This window comes from Rhipicephalus sanguineus, chromosome 4 (assembly GCF_013339695.2).
Source record: "Rhipicephalus sanguineus isolate Rsan-2018 chromosome 4, BIME_Rsan_1.4, whole genome shotgun sequence".
In the NCBI taxonomy this organism is placed as follows: domain Eukaryota; kingdom Metazoa; phylum Arthropoda; class Arachnida; order Ixodida; family Ixodidae; genus Rhipicephalus; species Rhipicephalus sanguineus.
In genome coordinates this window covers 72,060,336-72,080,113 of record NC_051179.1, presented here as the reverse complement: position 1 = coordinate 72,080,113, position 19,778 = coordinate 72,060,336, and the positions used below count along the sequence as shown (strand labels likewise).

At 51.3% G+C, this 19,778-nt stretch overlaps 1 protein-coding gene across 2 annotated transcripts in view; it reads right to left on the bottom strand.

Annotated features, from left to right (window-relative positions):
* LOC119390241 (serine/threonine-protein kinase NLK) overlaps positions 1-18,308 on the bottom strand; it is an 87,268-nt gene extending 68,960 nt beyond the window's left edge. The window contains exon 1 of one of the 2 annotated variants that reach the window (XM_049414704.1): positions 17,853-18,308. In XM_049414704.1, the coding sequence (XP_049270661.1) occupies positions 17,853-18,028 (176 nt within the window). In that variant the 5' untranslated portion in view covers positions 18,029-18,308. Of the gene's footprint in view, positions 1-15,850; positions 15,911-17,852 lie in introns of those variants that run through there. The other variant, XM_037657813.2, reaches the window with a different exon arrangement.
* Positions 18,309-19,778: the final 1,470 nt, after the last annotated feature.

The following is a 19,778-nucleotide window of genomic DNA, read 5'->3' as shown; positions in this document are numbered from 1 at the left end:
CATCCGTGCACTACACCAGCACGCATAAGTTATGTGTGAATTGTACACACAATCTTGCACATGCAAAGCAAAAAAAAAAAAAAAAGCTTCCAATTGACAACAAAATCGGCAGCGCAGAGCGCCGCCAACAGCACGAGGACACAAGAAGAGTTTATAGAGAATGGTTCTTGCAGCTTACGCTCACCACCTACACAAAGCCATCTACACCGACGCAAAAGCGTTACTTCGTTAACATCGTCGTAGATAGCAGCGACATTGTTGAATTAGAGCAGGAACTTCGCTACTACAGAAGAAGCTTGAAGAGAACACTTGAAATGGTGACTTGCAGCTTCGTGCGATGACTGGCAAATCCGCGAGACACGTGAATAAACCTAATACGCACGAAAACTTGTTTATAGTTCGCATTTCCGGAACGGAACCAGTGCGCGCTATTTCGGTGGCAGCGGGAACGAAACTTCCGAGAAATTTCGCGCTTCTTGCGGAATCGCTCGACCGGTGCCAATTACGACAGCTAGGCGTTGGGAAAACGTTTACTTAGGAAAACGAAAGGAGTGCGTTCTTTATGGCCAGTAGTATGCTACTGCCCCCCCCCCCCCCCCGAAAGCAACGAACGAACGAACGAACGAACGAACGAACGAACGAAATGTGCTCTTTTATACGACGCAACTACGGTCGTGTTTTGCAAGGAAGAAAAAGGGCACCACGCTCACGACCGTATGTAGCAATGCGCGCCCGAGAGCACGTCACGAAACAGGTCTCTCCGCAGTAAAACATGGAAGGCACCACAACCAATCCAGAATTACATCAAGCCTGACGTCAGTCAAAACATGCGTCAAATGAGCCCATTCTCCTTGCCAATACGTTTTTAACTTTTTAGTTACATCGCTTTAGGAAATGTAGGGGACATTTAGCGCTCGAGGTTATGCGGTAAATAACCAATTGCCAGAGTGCTGATATATATATATATATATATATATATATATATATATATATATATATATATATATATATATATATATATATATATATAGATAACGCTACTTGTTGCACAAGTCGACGCTGTGCAAACATACGATAACAAGAAGGAAAAGGTCGAGGCCCCAAAATTGGGCGCGTGCCGGTTTTCGAGTTCGTTTTTCATGCGCGTGTGTTTCGTTGACGGTTTTGTATTTGTTTCTAGAAAGAAAAACATGCAGGACAATGAGGCGCCTTTCTGCTGCGTTTTAAATGCATCATTCCGGCTGGCCAGCTAGCGGCTTACTTCGAGGAAAACTATGGAAGCTATATTATACATGAAACACATTATTACCTTCCTTCGTTTAGTTGTATACAAGCACTATGGAGCGCAGAGGCAGCACGATGCTCCTCCAACACGGCCTGCGTCACTATTAGTCAAGCCTGCACCATTATTAGTCAAGCATGATTACTTCACTAGCCATAATGAGAACTCTGCCAAGCAGTAGCAAGTGGTTGTTTAGTTGAGGAAACACATATTTACAAAAGACGGGAAGGAAAAAAGGAAAGTGTTTACTGATGGCCCTAACTGTCTCGCGTGAGCAGCTGACACCTGAACGGCGGTCAGCAATGGATGAGGGAAGGAAGACCGTTTATATAAGTAAGGTCAAGCCTACTGCGCGAAGAGGTTCAGCAGATGAGCGGTGATTGGTCGGGTACACTTGATTGTAGTGCAAGATACATTTCGTTAAAAGGGGGGCTAGAAAAGAAAGTGAAGCGCCAAAACTGTGTTGGCGTTTCACTTCTCTCTGCTATCCACATTTTCACGAAATGTATTTCGCGCCACAATCAAGCACACCTAACCAATCTAAGCACCGAGATGCCCAACAAGAAGCCCTTTTGATACGAGCGGAGCTTTACGCGGAGTGTGACCCCAGCTCTTTTTTTCTTTTGTCAACGGCCACCGTAGACAAAGAGGAGACAAAGAGGCGCACAGACGGGTACTCAAACCACTGCCGGGAAGGAATAGTCCCATAGAAAAAAAAAGGTCACGTCAAGACGGCGCGGCGAAGAAAACGCGGCAGCGCGGTCCGAAAGGGCGCGGAGCCAGCATCCCCGCGAGAAGGGGTTACGCAACGCGACGCTACCAGGGGTGCCGCAACGGCGGCGGCGACGACGTCAAAGTCGCGGATGACGCACGAATCAAAAGAAGAACGGCCCGGGGATTTCCTTGCCAGCGAGCCCCCCTCCCCGACCCGGAACACAAAAGAACAGGCTCCATACTGCATGCGGTCGGTACACGGGCGCCCGCCCTTCTTCCTCAAGCACCACGGACGACACAGGCACGGTTCCCCACCTCTTGTGAACACAAGGCGTGTGTCACAGAGCGGCGACAACCGAGAAACGGCGTTCGCGCGTACGATCAAACACAGGAGTACGGGGCTGCACGAAAGAGAATGGGCGTTTCTATACACCGCGGCGATATTGAACGAATCGCGACTGAAGCGACATGAGTGCGCTGGAAAACTACGCACGCAGCGAGTTGAACGCTGGCTATAACGAGTTCACAGCAGGAAGGGGATAAGCTAAGGTCGAAAGGCGGGTTATCTGGAGTAAATCTTTTAGAATCGTGAATCCACGCGGCTTTTGGAACCTTTTTTTTTTTGCGATTAAAATGGCGCGCGCACTCGTTGAGCACTGTACGACGACGACACTATGGTGAGGCAGCAGGCGAAGCCGCGGGAATTCTTCCATCGTGGTTTCGCCCGCGCAGCGCTCGTACTTTCCTATTTTCCTCGTGCCCGCGACCGGGAGAATGCGTGATACGCAAATAATTTCTTTTCTACAGCCCTCTCTCCTCCCTTAAAATATCAAGACAACAACAAGGTCGTTCGCCACTCCGTCGGTGAAAAGACGGGCGCTTTGCAAAGCGCACCCGCGACGGCATCGCGAAGGCGTCGTCGCATAGAAGGCGAGAGGAGGAGAGACCGCGGCATTGCAGCGGCAGCAGCCGGCGCGGCCACAACAGCACGTGCGCCGCCGCGTGATCCCGGGGGAAACCTGCCGCCCACCAAGGGCTCGCCAAGCCCCGGCCGCCGATCACACGCCGACAGGGAGTTTTCAATGCTACAAGTTGAACTGTATTTAGCAAACCACCCATCTACGTGCATAAATGAAATTAATTAAAAGCCACTCTTTTAGTCACAAAAGGCTTGGCGTAAGAAAGCAGCGCCAAAATAAATGACAGAAGGCCAACGACCCCCCAGTTTTTTTTTTTTTTTATGTTTTCGCACCGGCTAGCTTTGACATTATTTTTCATGGTGTCTCTTACATACTAGTTATCGTTTTATCTATACATAACTGATTTCTGGGTTTTTACGCGCTAAAAACCAGAATATGATTATGAGGCACGCCGTAGTGGAGGGCTCCAGAAATGTTGACCACCTGGGGTTTAAAGTTCGCTGACAACCGCACAGTACGGCCCTCTACCATTACGCCTCCATCGAAATGAGACCGCTGCGGCCGGAATCGCACCCGCCACTTTCGGGTCAGCAGTCCAGTAGTTAATGTATTATCTACAACGGTGTACTAATTACGAGATCCACGTCAAAATTTAGACGTGCGCCGAGGGCGTGGCCTGAACACATGAAGCGCTGTTGAATGCCGTGGTATCAGTTCGTGCTGAAGAGTACTTATCACCGTCCTTTTTTCGTTTGCTTTCTCGTAGCAAGCTAATATCGCTGGTTATAGATAGAGCCAAGGAGCTTCGCGAAGGAGGAGAAAAAAAAAAGAAGCGCGAATACCTTGCCACTTCGAATTTCTCGATCTTCGCTCCCAGGAAAAAAAAAAAGCGCCAGTGGCAGAAATCTATTTCCAGTATTATCGGTAAGAGAGGACAGGACGCCAGCACAAAAACAGCCGCAATTATGACGCTCGCTCTCCTTTTTTCCACGAAGTGGACTTGCGCAAAACTCGTGGATAAAAAAAAAAAAAAAAAAAAAAAAAACAAGCCCGCGTCGACATCCTGTTCCACTAAGGAACAAAAAAAATTATAAAATGCAGGAAAGGTCGAGCATACTATCGTGCACGTCGCTCCGACCGAAACGCAAAACAACAGAGCGCCGGCGTCTCAAGGCCGCGTTAGATCTGCAGCAAGCGGCACTAACACGTGTACGGCTTCCCTCCATATCCGCGCGCAGTGCCACACGCAGAACATGTATAAAGGCCGGACGAAAGCGAGACGACAGTCGGGTTCTTTGCATAACAGAGAAAAACCGACTGATGGGCGCGAGCGGTGTCAGCAACCAAGCCAGCGGAGTCACGCGGAAGCTGGGGCGCGCCGCAGACCCGTAAACACGTGTCGACGAACGGGCACGCGGCTCCGCAGACCGACGGCCCCAGGCGCCGCCTGCCGCTACGCGCGGTTTCCTCTAGCAACCGATCCAAGCGCGCGCGCCGGCCACCGGCGCGCAATGCACGGATGAGGCGTAATAACCTTTCCACGCCGCCGAAGCCACGTTGTCGACGGAGAGAGCGAAGGGGGCGCACGCGCGCCTCACCTGCTACCGCAGCGCGAGTCTTGTAGAGGTAGGCGGCTTTACGCAAGTGGCGCGGCGGCCAGCCATCACGTGGATACGAAGAACAAACCCCCATGCGAGAGCCATCACGAAACAAGACAACACGTGTTCTCTCGAGTACGTGTTCTCCGCGCCTTACCATACCAAAGAACTGAGCTTTCTGTCGTTCGATGCAGTGATGTATAAGGGCACCTCTTGCGCCTGCACGTGTGTCGGCTAGATTGTATAAGCGTCTCGGAACGGCTACATACGAGGCAGATGCTTGCAAGTAGGTCGCCAGACAGTGGTGAAGGTGTCGCATGATTTCTTATTTTCCCCCCTCACAAATTTCGAACTTTCTTTGCATCGAGTCAGATGTGACACACGACGCGGGAGACCCAGGGAACATGGCCACGATTTCATACTGGCGGGTAGTCTACACCTTCATGTGCGTATGTGTGTTTGTATATAACATATATGTATATCACATACAATGGGTGCAAACAAAAAAGCGAGGTGGGTCATTCCGACCACACACTGCACAATTTCCTTTCAACTACACCCATCTCAACGGAAAAAGCTCTCATAGATGACAGTTTGACGAAGCCGTGGGACAATATAGTAAAAAAACTACCAGTCGCATTCCTCTGCTACATTCTCGACTCCTGACACCGACATTTCTTCGGTAGGCGTCGCAGAGGAATACAGCACGGAAGTGAGGAAGCCAACAAGACTACAGGGTTTGCAGGTGGAGTCCATAAGGCTGGCATCCATCGAGACAAGCTGTTCGGAGGTGAGAAGGCCAGCTCACGACATACAATGGTGTCCGAAAGGCGTTCGCTCTCTATAGGGTCGCGCATTAAAATGATTAAGAAAGGCCCGTAAGCTTCATCGAGTTCGCGGCACCTACATTTCTAAGTTCGTGCGTGGGATTACGCTAATCGCAGAGTTTTCAAATTATTGCGCCACCACTAGGAGCGCAGGCCACGGGCATTCCCAGAAGCTCTGTCTTGCGTAAGAGACAGGCCTTGGGGTGGCGCGCCTGACCACTCGTGGTATCGATCGACGACAGCCGCGTTGCAATTTACCGATCGCAGATTGCAATTGGGTAACAGAACTCCCGCACTGGTTTGCCGTGGTTAAGTGGAAGGCGTGGGGTGAGCGCAGTTACATACACTTTTCCACACGTTCACCTTTTCTCAGTCATCAGCCGTTAAGTAAACGCGAAACAGTATAATATACCTGCTGGCATGTATCATTACGTATAGCGAATCAGTACTGCCCGCCCCGCCACGGTGGTCTAGTGGTTATGGCGCTCGACTGCTGACCCGAAGGTCGCGGGATCGAATCCCGGCCGCGGCGGCTGCATTTTCGATGGAGGCGAAAATGTCTGAGGCCCGTGTACTTAGATTTAGGCGCACATTAAAGAACCCCAGGTGGTCGAAATCTCCGGAGCCCTCCACTACGGCGTCTCTCATAATCATATCGTGGTTTTGGGACGTTAAACCCCAGATCTTATATAATCAGTACTGCCAAAGATCGCCAGGTGGAAGAACGTTCATGACAGGGATATGGAGCCTACATGTGCGCGCCTCCGTGAGGCTCCCTAGACATGGAAATATTTTCGTAGGAAAATCCAGAAACATTTCACGAGAAAAATAAACTTAAGTGACGAGAATTCGCCCTGGTCCAGGGTTCGAACCCAGGTCCTGCACCTTGCCAGGGCGGTCGCTGTACCGCCCGAGCTATACGGAGGATAGTAAATCACATTGGGTCAGACGAAACGACGGACAACGCTAAGTAGAGGGGTAGTGAAAAATCAGTTCTGCGGGGGCCCGCAAGGTGATTGAAGGGTTTATGATTCTTTTCGTTTGTCGTCTTTCCGTACAGCGTCTCCATACTTGTTCTCGTCCAGCAAGAACACCGGCGGCGCCTTTTGTAAGTGGACGCCCGCCCTGTCTTTCCTCGGCTTGCGATGCGATGGCGGCGCTGCCGCTCAGCAAGAGAAACGCGAAGCCTCAAACACGGTGCCGACAAGTCGGATGCAGTTCTGTACACTCCACACGCCTGGCCTCCTACTTTTGTGCCCATTCTTCTAGCAGCCGGGAAAATCGAAGCCCACTGACTCGCCCGCAGAGCGACGGGAACGTCTGGAGGTCGCATGGCGTCACAGAATGCGCGGGAGAAAACATATATAAATAAATAAAACGCAGCTCCATCGACTGCGCTGTTTCCGCCGCTCATCACTTGCAGCCCGCACAGAGCACAACTGTGGAACACGCCAGTTAGCTGTACCTCTTGTGTGGATTCCTTTTATTTATTTTTTCTTGCGTGCCTGCTGCTGCTCGCCATGCAAGGCCACCTGGATTGACTGTCGACGTCGCAGAGTTAGCCGAACGTGGTATTTGATTTTTTTCCCCACTCTCTTCGAAATAACGTTTTCCAGAAGCCAGTAAATCTGGATACGAAATAAACCAATTACTTCTACCGCTATCTCTGTCTACCTTTCATAATTTCTTTAATGTACCGGACACATACAAAGTGGAGGATGCAATGCTATATAAAGATGCCGACGTATTTCTGATGCGATTCTATCGCACATGCTGCTGTTGCCGAATTTTCTTGCGAGTACTTATTTTGCCAACGTCCGAGTGTAACGTAATGCCCGTCCAAGACAAAGCCCAATTCCACCCCCCCCCCCCCCCCTATCCACCTTCAAAGTATACTCAACGACCTTGCTTTTAATAATGCGTTAACAATGCTCCCAGCACACTTCACGCACAATCGCACTTCACTATTGAGGGAAGGAGAATGCGTTCTAATCCGCAATGCATACTGCCTAAAAGGCAAAAATTGGAGCAGAAGGACATGGAACGAAGTATAAGACCCAATAGAGACACGCCAGAAATGGATTATCGCACGTGTATACTACACAGAGCCTGCGTGAACGGCCGATAGAGTTATCCGGCGACAGCGGCACGCGAGGCTGGTTGCTAGCGGCTAATCACAGCCCCACTTCCCCTGAGGACGAGTGCAGTTGACCAAGAGCACTCAAGAGGGCTCCTCAGATGTTGGGGCCACGAAGACGAACCGTTTGAATCTTGCTTATTTGCAGTGACATACAGTGTTGACGCCACGCCATGTTGCTCACTGCCTGACCCGCAGCAACACGCTATGCGAGGAGACGCAAAGCTAAAGCAAACACTGTTCGTGAGTGAACGAGTAATTTCTGCTATTTTTCCGGGTCTCCCTCCGTTCGTTATGAAAGCAAATCTGAACGCAACACAACGGGGTGCTTATGCCACTGCGCTCGACGGTTGATGCGTAACTTTCAACGATGAGCGTTCGGCCATTCCGCAGTTTCGGCGATAGACTAATCATGGATGTATGTCAAGGCAGATAAATGAAATGCAGTTCTTTTTTTCCGATTCGTCTTACTGTTCGCCTGTGCATGAAATGCGACAAGCGGGCTTGTCGAAGCGTCGGCTACAGCGACACACCGTTTTCCACGAATTCTTCGTCTGTTAAAGCATCCACCTTCCCCCGAACTTCTGCTTTCCATGCATTCAAACGTCTCGGGAAGAGTCACGTAGGAATGCAAGGCCGACTGATCAACATGGACGCTTGTTAGCAGAGAAGATGGCTGACTGACAACACAGGTCATTTAAAAAAATAATACAGAGGCGTCAGTCCATACACGCCGATGTTCCTCCGCCAAACGAAGCAACGCATCCCAATCAAATGGCTGACGCTACAGGGTGGCAAAGAAAAGCCGCGCCAAAATGCGACGACGCGTGGCGTCCCGGGCAACCAGAAGGGATCGGAAGCGAGCAGCAGGAGGGTCCGTGCGGGCGCACCTAGCAACGATCAGATGAGGATGAGGAGGAGGAGGAAGTGAGTTGGCAGAGGGGATGAGGAGGACGAGGCGGGATCTTGCTAAAAGCGTGGTCGCTCCCGAAGGACGACGGGCGAGCATCGGAGGCGCCTTGAACGACGAAAGATCTTCCTTCCTCATCCTTGGGCACACGGCGGCCTCAGTGGAAGACGAGCTACACAAGAACACCAAGGAAAGCATCGCGAAGCTGCGGGAGATCGCCGGAAAAGGCGAACTGCGCTTTTCTTTTTTCTCCAGAACGGCGGAATAGAAGGCGGCGGAGGGACAGAAACCAAAGTGTTGGTGCCCTCGCTATGTTGCGATCACTGTCAACACAACAGCCCAGAGACCTAAATCACTTGGGCGTTAGAAAGAGGAAAGCGCGCGCGCAAGAGAAACAACAATCTGTCGCCACTACGGTGGTCTTCTAAGAGCAAAATAGCAGGAAAAAGCATTTAGTTAAATCATTTATTTAAAGCTAGCTGAGAGTTTTCGTTAAAAGGCATGCCCCCTCCCCCCAGCCCCCTCCTCCTCTCCCTATGCCCATATATCTACTCCACCGGCATTCGATGCACGACGATCTCTCATCACAAAGAAGTTACCACATCATGTCGTGCACGGAACCAGCTGTTTACCTGAAAATACAACAGACTAAACCGACGTTCGTGGGTCCGAACGGAAACGCGAATTCCGGAACACAAGTCTGGGCTTGTCGATGCACATTTAAAGAGAGTTAAAGAGAGCGCGTAAGGTACGGCATCCCCAGCCGCCCCCGGATGTTACCCGCTATTTTAACCTTTTAACGGAAGCGCGTATACCGATACCAACTTCCGTTTACGGCCGCGACGGTTGCGCAGTACAGATACTGAAACTTCCCCCGCGAAAGGAAGCTTCGCGCGTCACTGCCCCAGACGAAAAGTTATCTGCGGCACCCAGCCGGCAACGTGCGATAAACGAAGTTTCTTTCCCTCTCCTTCCTATCATCTGCTCATCGTGCCACGCGAGGTCGCTCCCGTGTATACGGGCAGTTTATGCAACTCCTCCACCTTATTTCTTGTCGACTTTACTGTACTTACACATCAGCCTCATCACCGACCTCAATATGATCTTCACGAAAACTCGCGAAGCCGAGACGTCCGGCCCCGGCGTTTATCACAGAGTTGGCCCCGACGGTTCAGTAATGCCTTTCTCGTTATTGGTTACGTCTGTCCAGGATCTTAGAAATCCACGTGTTTCCTTCGTTTCTAGTGGACCAGTTGTGAGTAGTGGATTTATTCATTTCATTTACTCGTTGTTTATTTACTGGGACGAGCAGAGTGGGCTTGCCCAATTTCTGTGGCACATACCCGTTCATGATAATGATAGACTCTTGCGTACTTCGGACTGACTGGTTTTCCTTTCGCCTGGCCGTATAAAGGTTCGCTTTAAAAGCGATTGCGTGTACGTCAGCAAGTCTTCGCTTCTGAGGAGGATACACTGTACAACGCTTTTAAAGGACGCCGCGGGAGACGCCCACGAGAGACACGAGAGCCCGGAGCTATGGGACGGTCCGAACGAACGGCAGATTGTTTGGGAGAGCCATCGGAAATATCGATCGGCAAAAGCAAGCAGCTCCCGGCGAATGTCGTCGTCCGCTTTCTATCCGACCACCTCGATGGAAATTTGCCAGCGCCGGACCTCTCATGAATTTTGAACAGAACCGCGGGATGGGGTGCGAACTTTACTGAACAAGAGGAAGAATGAATGAGAAAAAAAAGGGGGGGCTATACAGAAAAAAAAAGTATTCGAGGCTCCATGGGCAGTGAGCTATGTGCTGAAGCGCACGAGAAAATTGGCTTGTTTACTGTCCAATCAGAAATTTAACACTGTCATTGCTGTTCCCGTGACGAGTATAACACTATCATGATGAACTTTCTAGACCTCTCTGACTTGGCATTCAGGTTGGTATCAAGTCGCACTACTCAAATATTTTGATTAACAGCTTTAATAACGCCTACGCTTTCCATAATACATTTCGTTATGTTCATTTAATCTTCCCGTTTTCAGACGTACTGAATCCCACGGCCAATGCACCAAGCGTGCGGCGACATTTAGGCGAGATAACGCGAACACTGCAACGGATTCCCGCCCGCGGATTATCTCCAGAGACTATACTCGAGACACGAGCACGGCTTGAGGTAATTAACTTATCATTTAACACAGTAGCCACTAACAAGCCGGCGGATCACAGCGTCGAGCAACAAGAGCACGGACGGACGACAAAATTAGCCCGTGCATCGATAAGCTGTTTGAAACGTGCGCTGAAACCACGTGATCTAGTTATGATGTCGAAGGAATACTTGCGCAAATTTAGAAAACAACAAGCAAGCCGGTAAAGGGACACTAAAGAACAAAACGATTTTTCTCGTATTAGTAAACTACTTTTTCACGATTCCAAAAACACCACACTTGCTGCGATAAGACGCTTAGTAATCGAGAAAACACGCAAAAAGAAAATGTGGGTGGCGGCGTCACTATGAAGTTCTCGCACCAATCGCCGTGACGTCGCATATTTTGACGGCGCCTACTAGGGCCTAGGTAGTTCCTAAACGGTAAAAATTAAGTACACTGAGGGGGCCATGTAGTTAATATACCAAGTTTGAGGAAATTTTGTTGAGCCAATGGTGCCAATGGTGCCAAAATACGATAAGTACACTTTGAAATACGTGACGTCACGCGTGGAGATTATGGCTCCGAAATTTACAAACGAAACTTCGAACTTCATTTTCTCCTTTATTAATACACCTATGACGGTGAAATTAACGACAATATAGTTCTGAAAGTACAATTATAACGAAACTTCGAACTTCATTTTCTCCTTTATTAATACACCTATGACGGTGAAATTAACGACAATATAGTTCTGAAAGTACAATTTATCAATCTAAACCGATTCATTGTTTCTCTTCAGTGTCCCTTTAATACTACATGACGTCAGCAAGTACTGCTTTTTGTCGCGACATTACGACCCCGTCGATGACGCCGGGCCCGACTTTTAAGGGATGACCTTCATTAAATTGTATCCCGAGCTTCGTACTTCCTGTCACACTTTTACGTACCGAGAAAAATGCCGAAAGGTTCCTACAGAACTCGGAACCTTAAGGGCAGCGAAAAGGCCACGGTCAATCTACTAGGCCCGGCGGCCTTCGACGCTCCCTGTAAAGTCGGTGACGTCATCGAAAAGGAAATCCCCACCGGGGTCGCATATCTGCCCCCCTGAAACGAATTATTCCAGACTTTCACTCTAACAACAAAAAAAAGAGGTGTATGTCCCCCACGCAACAGCAATCGTCCGGTTCCTCGAAAACGGTGCGTTCGCTACTTTTCTATCAAGAATGCTATGTCACGATGATAGAGCGCACGTCGTTCGTGCCCTAGACGTACGGGGCGAGCGGCGATAATGAGAGAATGTTCGCGGGAAATTATTATTGTTGCTTGCCAAAAACTCACCCCAAACACACCTTTGTGTTCAGGGTACGTGGAGTACACTCTGAAGACAGTCGCGTCCTTTGAAGAGTCTTTCAGTCACAACAACTTCCATCTATCGTGCGCGTCCGGTACTTCCATAAGAAAGTGGCGAATGCCGAGTTTTCAAGAAAGGAAACGCAGGTAAGCCAACGGGCCTATACCACTGGCTTATTACGGAATACTAGTCGGAAAAACGCCCGTTTCATTGGTCATTTTGAATTACGCCAGGGCGCCCACATATGCAGGGCGAAGCATGACGGCATCGAGCAAACGGAATGGTATTCAGTATTCCGGATATGGTCATTGTTGTGAGACAAAAATGACTCTCTAAAGAAGCCAATTTTTTTCAAGTGTACTCGCCGCCGGCTTTTCCCGCAATCATTGCGCTCCCCCGGACATCATTACTATCTGCACAGCGCAAGACTCGACCAACGACCTTCGGCATTCCGGTGCCGCGCGTGACCCGCAACGCCGGCGCCAGAGCGCTTTCCAAGACAACGGAGTCTCACCACCTTATCGCTGGCGCCCAGACGGACTCCCTCGTCACTGCTCTCCTATCGTTCATCACGCTGGCACAGCAGCCCCTCTTGTTTTGTTTCCTACGCATTCGCGTATCCACACGACGACCCGCACGCGCGAGCCAGTGCGAAGGGGCGCCCTCTCCTAGGCTCCCTTCGTCGATAAAGTGAATCAGTTCGATGACACACTGAGGGATCCCTCTGATGCAGCAAGAATGGGCTGAGCCACTGTCTCCATCAGACCTGACGATGTCCTGCGACGCACGACTGCACCTGGGCTGTTTGGAGAACGTCATATACCGAGATGCACACCTGGGTGGTTTCACTCGACTCGGAAGAAACGATGGCTCGGCGTCGTTGCCACGGTAACACATCTAAGTGCTCCTCAACCAGACCCCCTCTAGATGATTTTGCAGTGCCTCCTGGATCGGCCCACCTTTGACCAAGCCACGATGTCATGTGATGACGTCATAGTGGCGTCAAATTACGGCAACCTGTGACGTCATAGGGTCACGTCATCAATCACTCGTGTTGACGCAAACGGTGACTTTCCGCGTTTTGATGAGGCATCTAAAGTTTTCGCCTTAAAAGTTGTCAAGGCAATAGAGAGCTTTAGATTCTGCGTACCCGAACAAGAGAAACTTCTGGCATTCAAGGCAAGGCGGTTTGGTTTCTGGAAGTGTAGGTGCGCAAAACCTAACGCTCTCTGGAACAAGATGCGCAGCCGCGTTTCCCGTCGCTCGTTCTAAGGTACGATTCAATTTAGCGCTCGCGAGCCCCACCCTTACTTCCAAGTTCACGAACTTCCCAAATGACCGACCGGTCATTCTCGATGTCCACTGAACTGGCCCTCTCCCTGGTGCTGCGGTCAGGCGCCGATGGGGGGTCAGCGCGCATTGCAATGGAACCGGATTTGAGCGGTGGAGGGCTCCGCGAAATTAACGCCCGCGAGGCCGCGACACAAAAAGCAGCGGAAACAAGTACTCGGGTAGTTCACCGGGCGGGAATACTTTTAAAGAAGACAAGAGAGCGGCCGGGCAGACAGCGAAAGGAGGAGCTCTGCGCCAGAAAGAAAAGAGCAACACCGAGTGGCGGCGCGGCGCACAACGAAGTGGTACGAAGCGGCAACAGGGGGCCAGCTTCGGCGCCGACGAATCCACGCGAAAATGCGCAGCTAGAGTACTGTAGCTAGAGAAACGCCGTCGAAGCTAGACAAAAAGAAAAGGACAACGGCGTCACACCGCCGACGTGAAATAAGAAAAAAAGACAATGAAACCGGACCAGGCAGCAGAAGGGGGCGAGCGGTGGCCCCGAGGCGAACCCTCCTTCTGGACGAAGAAACTACCAGCCTAGCCCGGCTGCCACTGCAGTCTCTCCACAGCAGGGGTAGTATCCAGCATTCGGCCGCCATGTACAGCAGATGCGCGGGGCCTTCGGCCCCCCGAAACGAAGCTGCCCGCCCCACAAAAACGACCGGCCAGGCACCCCTCTTTCTCCCATAGCGAAGAAGAAAGGAACGATGGCGGCGCCGCCGAATGAAAGTAGTGCACGCAGCAGCAGCAAAGATATATCCGCAGTGCAACCAGGATAGAACACACACACACCCCTCCCGAACCAAGCCCGAAGATCTCGACAAGTCGGGCCATGAACCAAGCGTCGGCGAGAATCCGACGCCGCAAAGTCTGCCCACGGGTGAATACGGACTCGTATACGAGGATATATTCTTGAACGATTGAGAGAGAGAAAAATATTAATATTAAAACGGGGGAGGGGGACAGCAAGGGTAGTAACGACGCTACGGCGAGCTCAACCAACATGCAGTGGGATGGTACTCTTCCTCCCTAGAGAGAGAGAGGGAGAAAGAGACCCCAGAGGAGCGACGCAAGCCTCGAACTTCTTTGTCTGCGGGAGACGGGGAATCCCCCTCCACCCTGTGCCAGCGGCACTTCCATTCGAGCCCGCCGACCCGGCTGAGAAACGATGGGGGGAGCGGAAGGGGGGGTGTACAGCAAGCAGACCCAAGTGCTGGCGCAACAATGAGAGAGAGCAAAAAAAAAGAAAAAAAAAAAGACTTGTCGGCTTCGCATGTTGCCCCGACCGGCAGCCATCATCGGCTGGCAGCCCGACTTCCTCCCTACCCTCGGGGGAAGCAGAGAGAGAGGACGCGCACATGTGACCTCCGACCTCAGAGGCAGCCGCGCGGCGTCGCCGCATCTTCTTCTCCACGGCCATTTGCCAGTGTAGAGCGAAATATTCTCGCCTAAGCTGTCGAACAAAAATATAGTGAAAGAAAGATGGGCTTATGCGTATTCCCTTCTCCATGTAGATGTAGCCAGATTATCAGAATTAGTCTGCTTCGAATAACCTTGGCAGGACAAGGCCCACGAAATGACCGCGCAGGGGTGAACTGAGGCCGATGATGCGGCGAACGAAAACGCAGGAACTACAATGGCCCCGATCGCACAACAGTGCCAGGGTTAAAACGGGGCGATTTTGAAGGGTACTGGTTGGCCCCGCGTCTAACGCACTTATCGCAAGCCTTAATTACATTGGAGAAGATGTCAAGAGGTCCCCAACCAGACCATCGAGATAACCGCCATCTGTCTCACTTGCAGTGACGACGCCATCGCAGTCGCCATTGTCGGAACAACGCCTCTTGGTTGGAGTGCCACAAAGGATGATGATGGAATAATGCTGGTGGTGCTCCTATGAGGCCGACCTGAGCCTTCTAATATTGTATTTAATGCATTCTTCAGATCTCCCTGCCTAATCCGCCATGCGTGTGTAATATTGTTTTCAATATGTATTTATGATCAACAAACTAGGCTTGCATCCCATTCTTTTGACTGAATCTTACACCATGAAAGATGCAGTCATTAGAACAATATCTTTTGTACGTCACCCGTGCGCTTTGTATTAATGAAGTCGCTTTCATAAGCAACTGAATCAAGCGTATCAAAAGGCGATCAAGCTGCAGTACAAGGGTTGGTCGCCAAGTGCATGGTCTCTGGCTGCTCTACGATCTGCCACGAATTGTTAGCATGAAAGTCACGACAGGCAGTGTTCACGAGCGCCGGGCAAATTAGAGAAAAGGCCTCACGCAGAGGACAAAGAGAGGGTCCGCTCTCTCCCGGCACCGGTGCGACGATTCGCGAGAACGCGCGCCGCTAGCTCCGAGAATACACGCGCGCACCACAGTACGCGGGGACGCATCATAAAACGGATCGTGCTGGTATCCGCCATTTGCACGGTCAGACGCGCAGCACACCGCGTGGGCGGGGGGCGCTGCTGCGACGAGAAGCACTAATTCGCCCAAATGGACAGGAACGTGGAGATAAGACTTTGCTGACAGGTACTACTACTTTCTACGCAACTGCCGGTTGCTCGACGACCTTTACCTCCTGCAGCTGCCCAGTCTTACGTGACACGCAAGTACTTACATTCTGCACGCTTTTCTGCAGCTCACGTGGAGACAAACCAATAAATTTTAACTGCAGAACGAAGCATCTAGCAGTGCACCTGCCATGCCTTCTTTCCCTTTAATCCGCGACACCAGCCGTTGCCGGAATAAAAAAATAAAATAACAAACAGCCGCTCGCACCGAGCAGCTGCGCCGAGCGCGATAAGCGCAGTCCTCGTCCTAAGTTTTTGATGGCCGACTGTGCGACGTAGTGCACGAGGTTTTCTGCAGCATGCTGCGTGAGAGTCAAGTAGATTTGACCAGTTTTTGCTCACTTGTAGTCAAGCTTCGAAGCATAGTGCAAACCCATGACCTACCGCGATCGAACCGGAAACAGCGCTCGGAAGGACGTTGTACGAAACATACCGTCTCGCTCTACGCACCTGAAAAGTTTTAACGAAGAAAACGAACCAAACGCACATTCTGTGCCGACAGGTGTAGCTTAGTGAGGCTACACATCCTAGTGAAACCAACAGAGAATGAAGCTAAGTAAAATATTACTTGTATGTTTTAACTGTGGTATAGTAATTATGACATAAAATGGGGAGCAATTAAAGTGTACCAAAAATCTATTTGCCGCAGGTAGGGGCCGAACCTACAATCTTCGAATAACGCTTGAGGTTACGTATGACGAGAAGCCATGCAACGCGAGAAACAGTGATTACAAGTGGAACAATAAGCCTCTCGTGACACAATGGCCATGTGGGGACGCTTGTCCTTGTGGAACTCGGGGCAATTACAGCACAGCTCCGCAAAAACTGAAATCGCTGCGAAACCATGTGGAACACAGTAAGAATGACGTGCATTATTTCCGAGAAAACGCACAGAATGGATATTCAATGCTTTTATGCGGCGCAGCACAGAAACGCGGGCTTGTACGCGAGGCAAAAGTGCAGAAAAAAATAATGTTATAAAAGTTGTTGAGGCAACACGTGAAGATCAAGATAGCACTACGGGTTCACGCTTTGTAGGTGACAAAACTCGGACACTACCGAGGCCGAAGGCAAGCAACTCGAAGCTAAAATGCGCCAGCGAACAACGATGGCAGCGAAACCATTGTTCCGGTGTAGGGGTCGCGTAGCACTGCTGTACTACGCTCTACACTGCTACAACGACCCTTATCACAACTGCAGATCAGAGCGGAGCTGCGCTAGAGGGGGGAACAACTGCGTGGCCAATGACCTCCGTCCGGCGCACGACAAAATCCGTTCCGCGTAGCCAGCGGAGAGCAGCAGACCGTTACTTACGGCAGGAGGGACAGGCCGTTTGCTTTTATTTATTCTCCAGAAGTGCATGCCCGCGCCTAATTAAGCCCGCAAAAGAGAATCGCAGGACGTCGTAACGTGGCCGGCAAGGAGAAGGATGGCAAAGGGGCGTGCGTGTGGAGAGCCCTTGCACGCAAACGAGGGGTGACCGCTGGCGGCGGCGGACAGCTGGCCTGCACGAAACGACGACCGTGAAACCGCTGGGCCGTGTCCGCAGCAGCACAGCCATATGCACACCAACCCCGTCGCATGGCCTCTCAACACGCACATTGGTCACGGATCGGCCAGATCGTCGGACACGAGGAGATCAGGCAAACCAGAAATTGAGTCAGATCAAGTCGTGCGGCCTATCTCTCCAAAGAGGTCGAAAATAAGTCGCAGCTCATTAAACGCGCGTTCCGTTAAACCACCAGAACGATAAGATTAGTACGCATTCTGTATCGCGAAGGCGCTGCACGACGAGCCTAGGTGGTGTTGGACGAGCCGACCCGATCGGCGGCGCGGTTGGCTTCGGCGCTACTTTCGGTCGTTCAGTTGCAAGCGGGGACTCGCGAAACGGCGTCCCGGGCCTTCCTGTGGATCGGCCAACGAACGGGGGTTAAGCCCCGGCAGCGAGCGCCAGCCCCGGCGGGTGCATGACCGGCGGCGAGGGCTTTGGCACGGCGGGCTGTCGCCCCCGAAGCGGCGCCGCACAAAGGGCACAAAGAAGAGACTCACCAGACGACGCCGAAGGCTCCGTATCCAATGGGTCTGTCCGGCTGTATATCCTGCACCGTGACGGGCGGGTGGTAGAAGGGCTGGGCCGCGGTCAGGATGGCCTGCTGAGGAGCGGCCGCCGTGGCGCCCGTGAACGCGATCACGGGGCGGCCCGAGCGGGCACCCACCACCGCCATGGTGTCGCCGCCAGACAAAGGCCGATACCCAGCGGCGCGCTGGCTGCGGTACGCTACTACTCCATCGGGGTCTCCATTGTGGAACACCGGCGGGCCCAAGCTCGACCAACGGCAGCCTGCGGCAATGGCGCAGAACACCTCCAGATCAGTGGGACGACGCTGCTGCTAATTGGGCCGCAATCGGCATCACCCCCGCCACCACGCACGCACAGCACACACCAGAGGAAACCCCCGCGACTACTGAACAGGGCCACCACTACCACTCCGCGGCTCTCTTCTCGACGACAGCGCAGCAGGAGGCTGAGAGGGACGCCGCCGCACGGGCTAGAGAGGGCGCTGGCGACGCTGCACGCGCTGAACGAACCAGAGTTCTTCAATCACACGAGTCGCGAAACAACTCGTAGTCTCCATGCGTCAAAATCCGAACTCGCCATTAGCTTATACCAGACACTTGCTGATTGTCGCGTCTTCTGTTGACAAAATAATAAACTAATATACACTCGCAACTACGCCAGCGTTTTACATGCGGCGTTGAGATGCTTGCAAAACGCACCTAGATGCGGCGCCGCGGCAATTTCATGTTTTGTATTGTTGCTCCCAGATGACGCAACCATCTGCACAACCCTCGCAGTGTCGGTCATGGGCATGTCCAGGTTTTGTAGCGCAGTTCGGAACTGTATGACTGAAGAATTCTGGAACGAACGACCTCGCTGAGGCGCGTGCGACGCTGCCGCCCTCTCTTGGGAACAACGAGAAACGCCATCATTGCACCAGCTGGATTCGGCGTAGCAGACGACAGTTCATTGTCCGAGCCCTTTTGACGCACTAAAAAAAGTTCAACGTATCGTTGCTCAATATCGGTCGCTAATGCGCACACTATGGGTCGTTTCTCTAGATTAGGCGGAACAATAACCCACCCGTGATCACATTAAAAAATGACATCTAACACCAGGAATTGCACTATGATGACACCACGCGCTTCAAATATAACATGACTTCCCCTAGTCCCTTGACTGTCGCGTGTTCTTTCTGTCACTTCCTTGCGTTACCTGCCATTTAACGAACAGAAAATCTTGTTTGCAATCGTCCACCTCCATACGTTCCCTTCATTTGTCTTCGCCGTACATTTACAGGATTTGTCGAAACAGTGCGAGGCCTCGGTAGATACAACAAGCACCCTCACTAAGTATGACATATACCGCGAGAAATTATGCAAACCCCTTACAAAAATGATTCATGAACTGTGGGATCACATAGCTATCAAGGCAAACGACGTGAACTTTGAGCACTTTCGCGCATGCAGTACTTACATTTGCAGGTCATGCGCCTGCTCTTCCTTTGTTGCTCCTCCGATGACAACGGTCTCTCTCCGTTTGTTGACTTCTCGCTGAGGTGCCTCTCGTCGCAAATCGCAGTGCCGTAGAAAAGAGAATATAGGTGCTGTGAGTTCATTCGACTCATTATCCCGCGCGCAAAGTTTGAAGGATATCCTCACTCTGTCATAAAGCCACAATAAAAAATGTCTTTCTCCTCAGGAAGCTCGAAATGCGCACGCCGCGTGCGTTAAGCACGCTCATTCATTATCGTCTGCTTTCAGAGAAAAAGAAAAAAAAAGTATAGCAATAATGCGATGCAACCGCCGTCTGTTGCATGTGTGTAAAAGCAACAGGCTGTTCTAGGGACCGTAGCGTGGCGGCCGTGACGGTTTTGCGGAACCTACAAAAAAACCTTTCCTTATAATGCAACGTCA